The sequence below is a fragment of the Catharus ustulatus genome, chromosome 24 (assembly GCF_009819885.2).
Source record: "Catharus ustulatus isolate bCatUst1 chromosome 24, bCatUst1.pri.v2, whole genome shotgun sequence".
NCBI lineage: Eukaryota > Metazoa > Chordata > Aves > Passeriformes > Turdidae > Catharus > Catharus ustulatus.
In genome coordinates, this window is record NC_046244.1 from 5,987,781 (window position 1) to 6,003,355 (window position 15,575).

The window sequence follows — 15,575 nt, forward strand, 5'->3', positions numbered from 1 at the left end:
AGTTGATAATGTACCAGTTCTTCCCCAGCAAATGCTGGCACCTGCGTTTTACACTCTCCTCTTTCCCTCAGCCCAGGAAAAGATCACTTGGTTTGTTTGGCAGGCAATTTATAGGCTTTAGTGATTGTGGAACTGCAAAAGGATTAGAATTTGTAATAATAGCCCCTTCTTCCTGAGAGCAAAAGTTAAAACTGAGGCCCACTTTACAGCAAGAATCAGCGACCATGTAAGTAAAGATTAAGCGTGTGCAGCTTGATGAGACTCAACAGGGAAGAGATAACTACACATGCTGGCACTCCATTTACAAGGAAATCCCTGCAGATAATCTGTAGGAGCATTCTGGCTTCCACAAGCTCAAATCCCTTGACCACTGGCTCAAATCCAGTCAAGGCTGATTATGATAAAGACTACTCTCTGCATTTCTAGGAGAACTTTTTTTTCTAAGACCACTAAACATTCTAATTATTAAATTAGCAAGACCCAAAATCAAGTAAGAAGTAATAGGATTTCCATGTAGAGGAGGAAACAGAACATATGATCTTGTGCAAAGGAGCAGGTCCAAGAACAGGTCCTATTCTACACTTTGCCTTCCTGTTCTTAGTACATTAATAATTCTGAAAAGATGCAGATGAAAAATACTAAATGTTCTTAATGGACAAAGATTTCTAGTTTGAAATCTGCAGGTAGTTACAGAAGCAGATAAAGCAAGGATGAAAACATTCATGACATGGTTAGAGTGAGTATCATTAAACAGATAACAATATTAAAAACCTTGAAAATTTTCAGTTCAATCTACAAAACCCAAACCCACCTACAACCTACAGTTGCTACAGAAGCAAGGTTTTCTCTTTTTGCTTTTTACAAGCAGAAGCTGCAATAATAATTTTCCCTATTCTTTTTATTATATTCCTCCATTTGTGGCCCTTACTGCACAATAATCAATTTTTACGTTCCCCCATAATAAAGCTTTTGCAAATGCTGTAAGTGCTCACAGCAACACATCCAGCATGAAGAACAGGCTGCAATCCTGCTGGCTGCTCTGGGAGAACTCTTATCTAACAACATAAATCCATGGGTACAACGATTTAGCAGCAGAGGATTGTCCAAGGAGTATCCAAGGGGTCATAAAACATAAAACACTAACCCAAAAACACCACAGGAATAAAAGAAACCCCGTGGCATCACTGATCAGCAGCATAGATACACCCAGGAGTATGTTTGGAGAGCTCTCAGCCCCCCAGGTTTTGTTAAATCCCTGGTTTTGCATAGTTTGCTGCCTCCATGTGGTGACAGTCAGCGCTGGGCCACAATTCACAGCGATCCTGAGTAAAATCCCCCCAAGGAACATTTCTTCAGCTGCTTGTGAAATCAGATTTCTACCTCTCCTCTGTCATCCCATTTCCCACCACTTCCACAGCCAAACCCCTCTTCAGTTCACACTTTTCCTTTATTTTCACCACCTTTCTCCTGCTGTTCTTTGCTCTGTCTCTGCTGCCACCACCACCTTCCTCTCCACCACCTTCACATCCACATTCACCCTTTAACTCTGCTCCACTTGTTCCACCTGCAGCTTTTGGGGGAACACTTTTCCTGATAAAGAAGGAAAGGAGGGCCGATTTCCTGGGATCTCCTTTCACTGGGCAGCAGCTTCTAAATGGCAGCAAAAATGACAGGCAGAGCCCTGTGACTGTCCCTTGGGTGTTCCCTGGGCACTGCAGAGCTGTAACAGATATTAATGTGGGAAAAGGTTAGTGTGTGTGGCTTTTCCACTGTTTTTTCTTCCTTCTGGATTTCACTCTCGTTTTACTCTGCCCATCACACATCTGAAAATGCTGGTCCTCTAGTGTGACATTTTTTATTATTTTTATTTTTCAGCTAGGCTATCTATTGTGTAAACTGAGGCAGATCCCAGGAGCAACCAAACACTTTTCACTTCCAAGATTTTTATCTGCAAAAGGAAACCTAAAATGCTGTTTTAATGTTAAGAAATTAGTTATTACATAGAGTTAAAGGCATTAAGGACAGAAACACAAAGTACCTGAGTTAGCACAGGGAAGGTGAAGCTGGGCAAAGCCTCTCAGATCTCAGCATAGACAGAATCATCCTCAGCTGGAACACCTCTGGAGGGGCTGAACTGACCTGCTCAGCTTTAAATTTCTGTGAAATGTGAATCTCTGGACTCTGATACCCATTTTCAAGGTTCAGATATCACTCAAAGCACATATTAAGTCATGTCAACTGTTACTGAATACATTTTTGCTGGGCTGTGTGATCAACACAGTAATTCACAAGTGTAACTCATAACACAGTCAATACTGATGCCTCCTTTCTACTCTGAAAAATCCAAGGATGGCACAGTCCACAGACATCCAGCAATGTATAAATGCAATTGCAGAAGAAGAGTGTGCACTTGGATTCATGTTTTACCAATAATAAATTGGTTTTATGCAATGCTGGTGGTCCCTCATAAACACCTATTATCAGACTGGATGTGTTTCCTTGTACAGTTATTTTTTGCATCAATTGTGAAGAGTTTTAACAGCAGAGTTACTTTCTGATCCTTTAATGTATATTTGGAGGATGAAGTGTCTGTCACCATTCCTCCAGTGTCTGTTTGTGACAAGGCGGCGGCCCAGGGAGTGTTAAACCCTCTCCAGCGCTTTATTTCAAGCCACACGGCAACACTCCCGCCAAAAACATCAAACTGCATCACTTCAGCTTCTTCTCTAAAAGCGAAATTAGGTCAGAGGTGCGCTGCCAACCCGTTTATTTTTCGGAGGAACAGCCTTTGGGTTTGGCCCCGCAGCGCCGCTCCGGAGCCAGGGCGGGAGCGGCCGGGCCCCACAGCCGCCATCTTGTCCCCCTCACCACAGGGACCACCCGGCACAGCCCCGACCCTGCCGTGCCAACGCACCAAAACCCCACAAAATCATAAAGTGTGAGGGGTAAAAGCGACACAAAACGAGGTGTTTTACAGGCGGACCAGCCCCCCGGCGGCTGAGGGGTGCAGGCGGGTTTCCCTCAGGGTGCCCTCAGAGCAGCGGCGCTCCGCGCCGTGAGGGCGGCTCTGAGGGCGGAGAGTCCCAGCCCCGGCAGCGCGCCCGGGGCAGGAGGAAGAGGAGAGAGAGGAAGGAGAGGAAGAAGCCTCGGCCTCCCTGTCTCTCCGCCCTCCCGCGGCCGCCAGCGCCGTCCCCTGGCGAGGCGCTGGAGCCTCGGCCATGTGTGAGGAAGGAGCGGCCAAGCTGCGCCTGAAGCCCCGGACGGCGCCGCCCGCCCGCGGCCCGGAGCGCAGCCCCGGCCCCGAGCCCCCGCCGCGGCCCCCGTGAGTCGGGACCGGGGGGATCGGATCGCTCCTGGGGGCTCGGACCGGTCCTGAGGGATCGGATCTGTCCTGAGGGATCGGATCTGTCCTGGGGGATCGGATCGGTCCTGGGGGATCGGATCTGTCCTGAGGGATCGGATCTGTCCTGGTGGATCGGATCTGTCCTTGGGGATCGGACCGGCTCCGGGGGCCGAGGTTCACGCCCCGGCGCCTCGTTGCGTTTCGCGGTCAGATCTGTGTCTGTTAAAGGTTATAGCATAAAACACCGCCCGTAGCGCCTTGAAAAAATAAGAGATAAAACTGCAGGATAAAGCACAGCGTGCCCCACGCCTTTCGCACGTTCCTCGGCACAGAACAGCACTGGCGAGGACAAGGCCTGAGAAATATTAATGTATGAAAACTCAGTTTTCTTTCCTCCAGAACACGGCTCGCAGGAGCGCAGAAACATTTGCTGTTTTTTCCAGCCCTGGAGTTCGGGAGGACTGAAGGCAGAGAGTGGCTCAGGTTGTGTTCGAGCTCTGGGGGCTCGGCCGTGTCCCTCCCACCATGGGCTGTGAGAGGTTCATCATCACTCTACTCTTTCAGGGAGTGTTGTTTCTAATTTTTTCCCCGTGCAGTTTCATTCCTGGAGAAGAAAATGCATCAGGAAGAAAGCTGGGAATACCCTTGTGGCGTTAACAATCCATCCTTGCCTTGGAATTGTCTTTATAGCACTACCTTTTAGTGCTTACAGTTCCTAGGATCGATTAAATCAAGTTGTTTGGGAAGATAATCAGTAATTTCAAAAAGCAGTGTGGGAATGTCTGGACATACATGGGAACTGATGCAATTGCCACCCTCAGTGCAAACACTTCCATGATTTCTCTGCTCAGCAGGTGTTGAGTTTGGTATTTAAGAAGATAAAACAGTGGCTGCACTTAACTGTTCCACTTGGAAGTGAAGGTAGTGATAGATACCTACTGCTCATTTGTTACAAGCAGAAAGGAAAGCATTTAGACATTAAATTTTTGCTAGCTGTACAAATTACATAAGTCATCTATAGCTGCGAAAAATAGTCTGCAGGCTCAATAATGTCTTTGTGTTCCAGAAAAAAGAGGCAAACTAATATCAGTGTATTTTCTTTCTTCTCTCCCACCTTCAAACTGTTGGACTGTGTCTTTACAGGCCACCGACTGACAGATGTTCCTGGTTTGAAAAGGAAGAATTAAATGAGTGTGAGAAAACCTGGCTTTTGCTACTGAAAGACTTCAGTCAAGATTCCCACTGCACAAACTGGGACACAGTGCCCAGCTTTCCGGAGTTCTTGGAAGAGGTAGTGTTCTGTATCCTTGGTTTTGCACTTTGTGTCCTGCTTCCAACAGCGACAGCCTGGTTAATGGGAAACAACCTGAAACAGCTTTGAGAGATGTGGGGTTTCAGCTCTTTAATCCCTGTGTGCAGTGGTGTGGCTGGGTGTGGTGTGGCAGGGAATATAAGGACAGCTACAAGAGGGTTTTTTTTTGCAGTACAGCAAATTCTTTCCAACATTTTGCTGGGAAGAGGGAGGCTGTAGAAGGATTCTGACTGCCATAAACACCTGCATCTCCCTAAGGAATAAAACTGGAAAGCTGTAATGGAGGGGTTAATTACACAGAACCCACCCTGACATCACTCCAGTGGCATCAGGCAAGATCACACATAAAAAGCAGTCGTTATAAAGAACTTTTTCCATCTCCTGAACAGCAGCAGGTTGTTGTTTCCATCCTTAGTCTCTCTGTAACATGAGTACCCATTGCATCCCTTTAGAAATATTAAGGGAAGACCCACATTCCATCAGCTCCAGGAAGCTCCTGGAGGAGGGACATAAATAAAATATTTTTTTCTTCCCTGTAGTTCAGCTTTCTCAAGATTTGCAGTGTGTTCCCAAAGCCTAGGTTTAGGTATTGATTGAGCTACATTTGCTTAAGGTGTTCTCTGTGGATGTTTGTGTTGCAGAAACAACAGGAAAAGAGCCCAGAACACCAGGAAGTCTTTACAGTGGGAATAAAAGACTTTCAGTGGGTATCATTCCCATCTTTTCACAAAGAATGTGTGAACCTCAAGGATCTGAGCTCCCAGCAGCCAACACAAAGCCAGAGCAATGAATTGCAGAAAGGCCAAGCAGATAAACTGAAAAGTTTATCATCCACAGCTGAGAAAACCTGCAGGGGAGCCAGTACAGATGAAGCCAGAAGTGCATCTGGGGCAGACACAAAAGGTGTTTCAGAGCTGGATGTGAGACCCAAGTCCTGTAAAGTCCCTGGGCAGGGCAGCCCAGCACAGCCCTCAGCCTGGATTTCACAAAGCCCTGCAGAGACTTGGAGCCCTCAGCAGCAGCACAGAGGGGCTGCACAGAACAGCAGGGCAGACAGGAGAGAAAAGGGGGAGGAAAAGCCTCAAATCCAAACAGATCAGGGGGATGTTCCAGCAGGGGAGGCCACGGGGGTGCCTGTGGAGAAGCCTCAGCTGGGGAGAGCTCCTGGGGCTGAGAGCCACAAGGAGGAGATGGAAAAGCAGAGTGAAGCAGCTTCAGCTCTTGACAGTTGTCCAATGTGTCTGATGCAGTTTAGTGGAAGGTAAGTTTGTGTTTTGTTTTGTTTTTTATAACCTTCCCCTAAATGGATCCCAGCAGGTTTTGGATGTACAGAATAACAAAAGCAGACAAAACTGCTACTGTAAGGTCCTTTTTAGCTGTCAGAATTACCTCCTTATTCCCATTTACAAGTTGAGTACCTGCTCTACAGTAAGAACTGTTAACACAATTTCATAGCACTGAGGCTGTCGAGAGTTGCTGAAAATGTGCTTTCCCACAGCTCCTCTAACCCTGCAGGCTACATTCATATTTTGGTCACTCTGTCAAGAGACTTAGAAAGGCTTAAAATGCATCAGGTCTCCATGTTCAGTTAGGGCAGCAGTAACAGCAAGGGTGGGAGGTTTTGGAGGAACATTTCTGGGAGGGAATGAAGAACAGGGAATAAAGGATGTGACTGTTCTGTGTTTGCAGACTCTCCCAGCTGGACATGGATGCCCACCTTGCCAGGTGCTTGTCTGAAAGTGCAGATGATGTCATGTGGTAAATCCACAGGAATGGAGAGGAGAGCAAAGGAACACGGCCAAGGATGGAGCTTTCTCAAAGGGAAAGAAAAAACGTGTCAAGGAAGCACAGCTTTGTCTCTGACTTAAACCAGTAACTCAGTAGAAGGATAAGTGCTACTTGCCTATTTGTTTGTTTTTTTAGTCTCTCAAATGCACATAAAGTAGTTCTAATTCTGTCCCAGAGACATCCCAGGGAAATCAGGCTGGGTACTCCTGAAAAAAATCCCTGGAGCTTTGTCTGTACCACAGTTCTGAATGTCTCAGGACAGAAGAAGGCAGCTGAGCAAAAGACAACTGTTACTTACTCTAATCCAAAAGTTTACTGTTGTGGGTTTTTTTCTAAACAGATAATCTATGTAAATAAACTCAGTTAAAAAGTAATTTGAGTTTGGCTTTTTTTGTTGTTTTAATACCTAAGTAAGAAAGTAAAATTGTACAGTTGATGCTGGAGTGTAGCTATTTAAGAGAAAACCAAATAAAGGGTGTGGGGGGTTTTCTCTTTCTGAAGGAGCCCAGCTAAATTCAAAACCTTCCAGTGCAGGTTTCTAAGGCAGGATCAGTGTTAAACAGGTGATTAACATGACTGAGCTAATCAGGCTGCAGAAGGAACACTTCTGCCATGTCAGTACTCAGCTGCAAAGTGAGATTTAACACAGTGAGCCAAGAGGTGATTTTTGTATCAGCTCCACACAGCACCCCCAGCACCAAGGGCTGAGAGCAGGAACAGCCAGAGCCTGGGGGGCTGGGAGGGGCTCAGGAGCCTCAGCTGCTCTTTGGTCACAGGGGAACACTTGCTAAGCCTGGGAGTGACAATAAATGACATTTAGTGACAGTTCAGTGACCACAAACCAAGGGATGAGATCACCAACCTGCTCTGGGTTTATTTCCCTGTGCCCTGCACCTCAACCTGCAGCTGAGCTGGGATTGACACAGAATGAACAGGGTACAGCAGAAAAATACAGTGAGGCTCCTACAGATTTAATTTACAGTGGGGTCTGTTTGAGCTTGGACACAGCCCAGTTCACTGATATTATAAATAATAACAGTCTATTAACTTTTTCATTAAAGTCTTTAATAGATGTGCAAGAATATAAATGATCTCAGCTGTTATGGATTAGTATACCATCTTCTGCACAATTAAAACTGGTCAGCAAAGATCCCAACTAATTAATTATACAAAACTACAAGAACATATTTACTGTTTTACAATCATTAAATTAGCTAGAATTTTCATTTACTATTTCAAATAAGACAACTATATATCATTACCAGATCCATTTGTAATATATTAGGATTTTTTTTTTCCAAACCACACATTTAATTACATCCTTCATTTTCTTTTATTTATAAAACAAGTACTTTTTATATAAAAAATTTCCCCTTCATCATGAACAGAACATTATTCAAACACTTGCACATGAGCAACCAAACTTGTACCCAGCAAACTATTTGGCAACACAGCAACATTGTAAATGCCTGTAAATTCTTAAATAAAAATCAAATAGTCTTTACAATGTTTGATTAGCAAAATGTATCTTTCTAGTCTTCCTTCCCTCCCTCCCAAAATGTTCTGAAACCTAGAAAAAAGGTTAAAAAAAACCCCAACCCACGTTTCTAGTTTAAAGTTCCATGCCCTGGCATGTCAAAGGACAGCTTAACCTGTCACAGTTCCATTCATGAGCTGCCTGCAGTCACTCTGATCACTACTGATTAACTTTAGTACCAGGGGAGCTGAAAACACTGAAATTATTCAGGGGAAATAAAATAAGAGGGAAAAGGGGAAGAGGAGCAATTAAAAAGTGTCAGATTACATTTAAAAGGTAATGTTGCCTTTAGTAGATAATAAAGTATCTAAAGTCCAGGCATTTGAGGCAAGTACTTTTTTACTAGTTAAATTATTTAGTGCTGATTAAAACACATTTTGCTGAATATGAAAAGCTACAGTCCAACAGAGAAACCCACAACTGAAACCTGAATGGGATTCATAGAACTAAACAACCACAGGTCTGCAGAATTGTGGCTAAGGAGGGGATACAAAACCTAGATTGTTAATCAATGATTAATTGAATATTTCAAACAATGTTTTGGCAGTCTGGTCCTAGCACCTCATGACTTGGATGTGAATCCCAAAGATGTCATGTTCAGCACCTAATGCAATGCTGTACCCTGAGAAAACCATAGGTTAATGTAAAGAAAGTGAAAGTGTCACAATTGATGCTGTGTTTCACACCCACTCAGGTGGGATGCCACAGCACAGGGTTTGTTTTCCCTCCCCACAGCAGCCCTGGAGGCAGCAGAGCCTCGCTGCACCCCAGGGCTCAGCACAGCCCTGGCAGCTCCTGAGCCCTCCCCCAGCTCCCTCCAAAGGGATTCCACAGTTGTCTTTTGCTTCTTCCAATTTCTTAGGTATTTGTTTTTCTTCCATGAAAAGAATTGTATCACTCTGATGCAAATCATTTGCTGAAAGATCCCATTCTCTGCTGCAGAATGATTAGTTATTAATGTACACTGAGCAACTGTAAGCAGACAGTTTATCATAAGTAGGAGGTGTGCTTTATCAGGAAAATGGATTTTATCTTATGGTTATTCTAGATTTACTACTTAAACTTTAAGGCTATGCTTTACTATGCTTTTGCTCTACATTTGAATATTTGTATTGTTGATAAAAATACTTTTCAAAAATCTAATATACAACACAATATCATTGTAGGTGTAGGCACTGCTTATGTTTAGAAATCCTTTGTGTGCAAATTTAGTTCTCTTCAATCTCTACATTTTGGTAAATTTGGAGTTTAAGACAACAGATTCTGAAATTGATACAGTAAATTCTAATTTGGAATTAATCTCACTGAGTCACTCTGCATTCCAAATTCTGTAAAAATGCAACTAAACATCAGGCTGCAGCTGTGAACTGTATGTTTCAGATGGAAATGTTACTTAATATTAACAAGCAGAACTTACCAGGTGTAAGAACGTCCCAAATATGCAATAATCCTTCAATGCAGTTTATCCATTTAGGCACTTAAATCTTGTACCCAAATTTATGTTTTGATTGCTAATAAAACACAACTCCTTTTAAATATATCTGAGATGTTTAGACAGGTACCACTTGTGAAAAAAGGCATCAAAAATAAGCTTCAACACCACCGTAATATATTTTATTCTTCAGGATGTTACACTGTAATACTCTTCAACTGGGAGCTCATTGCATCAAATGTTTGTAGAAAGTGTGTGGATCTCAAAGTTTCTCATGATCTCCTTTTGCAGGGATGCAATGAACGTTTCAATCCTTCATGATACAGGCACAAAATGCAAATTCCTTCATTAATGAAGCCAGTTGTATCAGTGCCCAGAACTTAAGAATCACTAAGTGGCAGAGGACACCCACCAAAATCATTTTTCTCTTCTTTGATTTTCAGCAGCAAATTTGTTTTTAGATCATTGGTCTCCATCCAGTCCCCAGCCTCGCATGCATATACTGTAGTTAAGGATAAATTAATGTCATTCACACTGTCCCCAACGAGGTCATTCCTTCATACTGTTTCTTCTGTTGACAGCAACAATGGGTTAATATATTCAAATCCTTCAAATTCTGACTGATCTATTCGCTTTATTATATCTCTGAAAAACAAATGAGAGCAGTGTTTAGTTTATATGACAGAGAACCGCCCAGCATTCTGATAAGTTATGCAAGATGTAAAGAATTTCAAATTTACTGTAAAATGACAATATTCTAGCAGCAAGCACATAGTCTCTTAGTGATTTGCAGGTACAGTAATTTCACCATTATAAGCTGCACCATTTTGACTAAAATTTTGGTCTGAATCCAAAGTGTGGCTTATAATCAGGTGCGGCTTAGATATGGACAAAGAAGGAAAAGTTGCTGTTTTAGTTTGGAGGACAGGTGTCTGCTGAGAAAGGCAGGAGTTTCTCTTTGAAATGGAGAATGTAAACCCCCTCCCTCCAAATTATTATAATTTTGAAATCAAGGGGCTCTCAGACAAAGATATGGGAATTAGGAATAACAGTTCTTTACCAGGGAAATTAAAATAGAAATACAGCACTACAAAGAACAAACCCCAAACCCTGACACAGTCAGAGTACAACCTGACACCCGTCAGTCAGGCAGGGTGTTGGCAGCAGTCCCATCCCATGGTGGCTGCATCCTCCTGCAGTGACAGATGTGGCTCAGTTGGAGCAGTGCTCCTGTACAAGGTGCAGTTTCCCTCTAAAGCTCCAGTGGGGATGTGGAGCAATCCCGTTTCCCTCTGGAGTCCAGTGGAGAAAGGGGCTCCCTCAGTGTCCCAAACCTCTGTTTTTATCTTGGTAAGAAATGTTGGGCTCTTCCCCCTGGCTGGAGCAACTCCCAATGGGATGCAGTAATTTTATCAGTGCCACAGTGGGACTCAATGGCCATGAGCAGAAAATGACTGGCTGGAGGAAGGATGGCTTGTGAAAAGATAAAGAACAATGCCCCAGCTGGTTTATAAAACATGGCCATTAACAGGAGATATCTCCTTTGGAAATAAAGAACACTGCCCCAGCTGGTTTCAATGGATGCCCATTAGCAGAATATCTCCCACAGAGATCAGGATCACTGCCCCACCCTCAACAGATGGTGACAGAACAGAGACCTTTGATCACATCCTGTATTGTAACCCAAGACAGTTGCTGACACCCAGAAGTGTGGCTTATAATCAGGTGCTGTTTATAATCATGAAATTACTGTAATTTGTGAATTAAATTCTATCAAAGCAGCACATACTCATCATCTGGGGTGAGCTGCACGGGCTCGCTGGTGAACTGCGTGTCGAAGTTATCCAAGCCGTAATCGTCCGTGATCTGTGGCTGGAACGGGGGCGTCGTCTGCTTCTTCTCCAGCTACCCAAACATGGGGGAAAGGGAAAAGTTACAGTGAGGAAGAGCTCCAGTAGCCCTCAGCAAACTCCAATCCAACTGCTGTAAATGCTATTGGAAAGGAACATTGAAATAGCAAGTAGTGCCACCCTACATGCCAGGCAACAGACACCAATTACTGCTCTGCATTTTAAAATTAAAATCCACAAATAATTCAGGCTTTTATGTTTTCTCTAAATTGGTAGATTAGCCTCAGGATTGATAAATTCCCACTGAGCTGCAATACAGCAGCTAGCACAATATATTTACTTTTGTTCCTGAGAAATCGACCTACTTTTCTTCCTGCATTTGTGTGCAATCTGTCACCTAGTCCAATTTATAGTAGTACAGACACCAACATTCTAATTCTAACATTTATATTCAGTTAAAAAACTGTCTAGGCTACAAAGCTCCATAATCTAACTTAGGACAGCTAAGTGTGATGAGAGTGAGTAGTAGTTACCACTGACCAAATGATCACTTGTATTACCAGTATCAGATAAAAACCTGATTTTAAGGCCAGGATCTCTCCTGATGCTTGGTAGAGAGCAAATAAAATAGGGACTAAATCACAGAAAAATCTTGGATTTCAGGTTTCAGACAAGAGCACAGGAAGTACAGATGGAGATAGAAAGAAATTGTGAAACTGTCACAGGGTGGAGCATTAACACATCAATGATGATCAGGTCTGAGACAGCACCAGGAAATCAAAGTTTTGAGGAAGAAAAAAATCAGCTCCTCCCAAACAAGGATGGCAATGTGAAGGAATCAGCAAAATGAATACTTAAAAGCTGAAGTAGGGTGGCAAGCCTGTCTCTCCCTGAGTTGTTGCCACACACTCCCATCCAACAGCCAGGCATTATTCCACAAGGGGCTAAACATCAGACTCCCACCTTTGTTATACTCAGAAAAGCATAAAAGCCCTCTTAAATCAGCCACAGAGAGACTCTGCAGCCTTTAACTTGAGAAAATGAGGGGAAAATAGGTGGTGCAGCTCTAGAAAATACTTCACTGCAGACAGGAGCTATGGCTTTGTAGTTCTTGCTCCAGCACAAAATGGTTAAACACCAAAAAACAGGCACTGAGATAAGAATAGACTGAAAATGCCAAAAGAATCCAAAAAAGAACTGCCCTGGATGCTGCTGAGCCATCCTACACCAGAGTGAGCAATCTGAAGTGTTCTGGGCTGTGCCACACACTTTGGATGACTAACAGCAGGAAAAATGTTCCTGGGCTGTGTGCTCCCCTTCCCTGTATTTATTTTTCCATTTAGTTCAAGCTTCACACAGAACAAGTTTTAAGTCAGTGTTAGACTTGTTTCCTTAGGTTACAACTTGAAAAGATTTGGAAAAGCTTTTAAGTCCAAATGGTTTCTTTGAAATGCAGGTGGTGAGTAGGAGATTCTAATAACTAAAAAAAGCTTTCCAAGTATTTTCTCATTTTTTCCTGAGTACACGTGCCAAAACTTATTAGAAATTTAACTTCAGATTTATGTGACGTTGATCCTCCTGAGCAGTACTGTCCTAATCATGTCACAAAACAGAAAACCTAAATCTTCCCTTTTTCAAAAAAAATAGGGATTTAATATTAAACCTTTCAGCCATAAAAATATGTTAGAAAATGTAAAATTTAACAGCATAAATGTTGACCAAGAAGTACCAATTTTGATGAGTATTTTCTACAAATAAACAAAATACAAATCCAACAGTTGTCTTATTCCCTTCTCTCTCAAAAAACTGCAAAGCAGAACAAACTGGAGGATGTGATGTTCTGCTCCACATCCCCAGGTGAGCTGCACTGGGCACCACAAAATACCAAAAAAAAACCCCCAAAAAACAAACAAACAAACCCAAAAAAACCAACAAAATAATGATTTTTTTTTCTGTGTGTTTTTAAAAAAAGTAAAAAACCCACAAATTTTTTTTTCAAATTTTTAAAAATTTAGAAAAATAAAAACCAAAACCACTCAGTTGAAGGTAGAACTCCAAGCAAGGGATGCCTGACAAAATTCCAGCCCTCATTACAGAGATAATTTTGTAAACACCAGGTCCCTTAGAGCAGGGCTCCTTCCTCTGAAGAATGTTACAATGAAATTCAGAGCAGCAGCTTCAAAGGGAAAATGAAACTGTGCACCTTTCTCTCATCTGAACTCTTTCATGTTAGTGCTGCCTCTTCTTACACTTCCTGCAGCCTTCCCAGACTGTGGAATTACTACAGACACACTTTTCAGTTCTTAACCACCTATTAAAAATGTAATGCTGACAGGGAGGTGCTCCAGACTTTGCAGCTTTATTGCTCAGGTGTCAATAAATGTTACTATGGCATTTCTGGGATGGTTTCCACACTGAAGACAGAAGGTAACACAATTCCCAAGTAGCAGAAGATTTAAAAACCCAAATTTGATACAATTTTATGCTGGCAAACCCACTGAAATGCAAATCATCTTCACCAAGAAGCAAAACCCTCCCTCATCTCAGCAGTACTAAAGAAAACCTGCAAACTAATCAAAATTATTTATAAAGAACCCCAGTGCTCTCCTGCCACATCTTTAACTAAAGGTGTGATCCTGCTCACTCCTCCTCAGGTCACCCAACCCTGACACCCACCTGAACAACCCCACTGATTTTGGGAGTCATTGGTACATTCAGCTGGGTTTTGATCACTACTTTTACACTTCTAGAATTGGTAACAGAGCTGTTCCTATGCACACAATTAATAAATGAGTGAATTCTCCCTTTTGAGCACCCAGAAATACAAGGAGGGATTTTTTACCAGATCCCAGTCTATGCTGCGGAAAAACGTGTGAGACTTGATATCAGCAAATCCTGTCTGGGGCTGACAGCCAAGCCTTTCTTTGGGATCCTGTGGAAAACACAGACACTGGAATTACACACTCCAAGCCTCTTACAGCCCACGTTTGCCAAAAGCCCACAGAGATGACTCCAGCATTCCCATGACTGTGCAACCTCTGCTGGGATAAACACACTACAGCTACAAGGGATGCTTAATTTCTTTTTTTTTTTAAATAAAATCCGTTCAAAACTTAATTTTTAAATGATCTTTTACAGCTTTTTAAAATAAGGGATTTATTTAGCAATGTAGAATTCATAGCCTTCTTTTTTCTATTCATGATAATGGTTCTTCAGATTTCAGTCAGCTTAATTAAATCAGTAGTAAGTATTACAGAAAAGAGTTTATAAACAAAGCTAGAGTTATTTTTTAAAAGTTGAGCATCAAGCCTATGCTGTGGAATTTCCTCAGTAATTTTGAAATTAAGTGGGGTTTTTAACATAGAGGATACCAAGGTTTTATAGATTTTTCTTAACAGTAAGCAGATTAACTTCTTAACTGTATCACTTTCAACAGGAAGCTCTGACTTCCAGCTTTCAGATGCTAAAAATAAGAGAATGTTATTTACCTTGTTTAAAAATCCTTTTAACACATGGGAAGCCTTGACAGAAAGAAACCTTGGAATCCGGATTGGCTTCTCCAGAATAACTGTGACAGGGTTAAAAACAGCAATATTGGCTTTTGGGTTGTGACATTGACCATGATTTCAGTGCAAACACTTTCAGTTAGAAAATGGAAGTTGAAGAAATTATTTAAAACCATGCAAACAAAAGGAGTTACAGGAATTCAAGGCATTGTTCAATTGGCATTGCAAGATTTCCTAAGGGACCTGTTACCTTCATTACCTTTTGCTATTATTTGTTGTGTAAACAGGAAATAAAACATCCAGTCCTCAGCACATGGCAAAGTGTGATTTTAAACAGAAATTGATTTTAAATCAGCCCTTCAAGAAGAGCATGACAGATTCTGGTACAGACTGCAGGAACTGCTGCCTGTTATGGAGTTGGCAGCTTCACAGCTGGGGTGGGGTGACACAGGGAAAGGAAACCCCAAATCTGCCCTTTTGGATTGTAACCCCCCCAAAAGCAGAGCCCACAGCCCAAAGCTGTACCTTGGAAGAGGTAATCTTCAGTGTTCATGTCTGGATTGTCAGTGATGATGTCGAACGGGGACCTCCCCGCCATCATCTCGAACATCAGCACCCCCAGCGCCCACCAGTCCACGCTGAACCCTGCAAGGCACACACAGCTCTCAGCTTTCATCTTCCCCCTCACACAAACCAACACTGGGGGCCTGCTTTGAGTGCTGGAATCACTGATTTACACCATCACTGCATGAGTCTGAGCTTGCTCAACTGGGATGACAAATGGAAGGAACTGAGGTGTTTGCAGGT

The 15,575-nt window shown here is 42.7% G+C and overlaps 2 protein-coding genes across 3 annotated transcripts in view; one reads left to right on the plus strand and one right to left on the minus strand.

The window, feature by feature from the left end:
• Nucleotides 1-3,218: 3,218 nt before the first annotated feature.
• On the plus strand, nt 3,219-6,817 carry FAAP20 (FA core complex associated protein 20). The gene is made up of 4 exons (XM_033079902.2): nt 3,219-3,322; nt 4,487-4,634; nt 5,297-5,916; nt 6,345-6,817. The coding sequence occupies exons 1-4, from the start codon at nt 3,219-3,221 to the stop codon at nt 6,415-6,417; spliced, it is 945 nt and encodes a 314-aa protein (XP_032935793.1). The 3' UTR covers nt 6,418-6,817.
• Nucleotides 6,818-7,486: 669 nt separating this feature from the next.
• PRKCZ (protein kinase C zeta) overlaps nt 7,487-15,575 on the minus strand; it is a 41,132-nt gene continuing 33,043 nt past the window's right edge. For both annotated transcript variants that reach the window (XM_033079455.1, XM_033079456.2), the window contains 5 exons: nt 15,294-15,413; nt 14,751-14,830; nt 14,105-14,194; nt 11,202-11,317; nt 7,487-10,057 (listed from right to left, as the gene is read on the minus strand). In XM_033079455.1, coding sequence (XP_032935346.1) covers nt 9,970-10,057; nt 11,202-11,317; nt 14,105-14,194; nt 14,751-14,830; nt 15,294-15,413 — 494 coding nt within the window. In that variant the 3' untranslated portion in view covers nt 7,487-9,969. The remainder of the gene's footprint in view (nt 10,058-11,201; nt 11,318-14,104; nt 14,195-14,750; nt 14,831-15,293; nt 15,414-15,575) is intronic.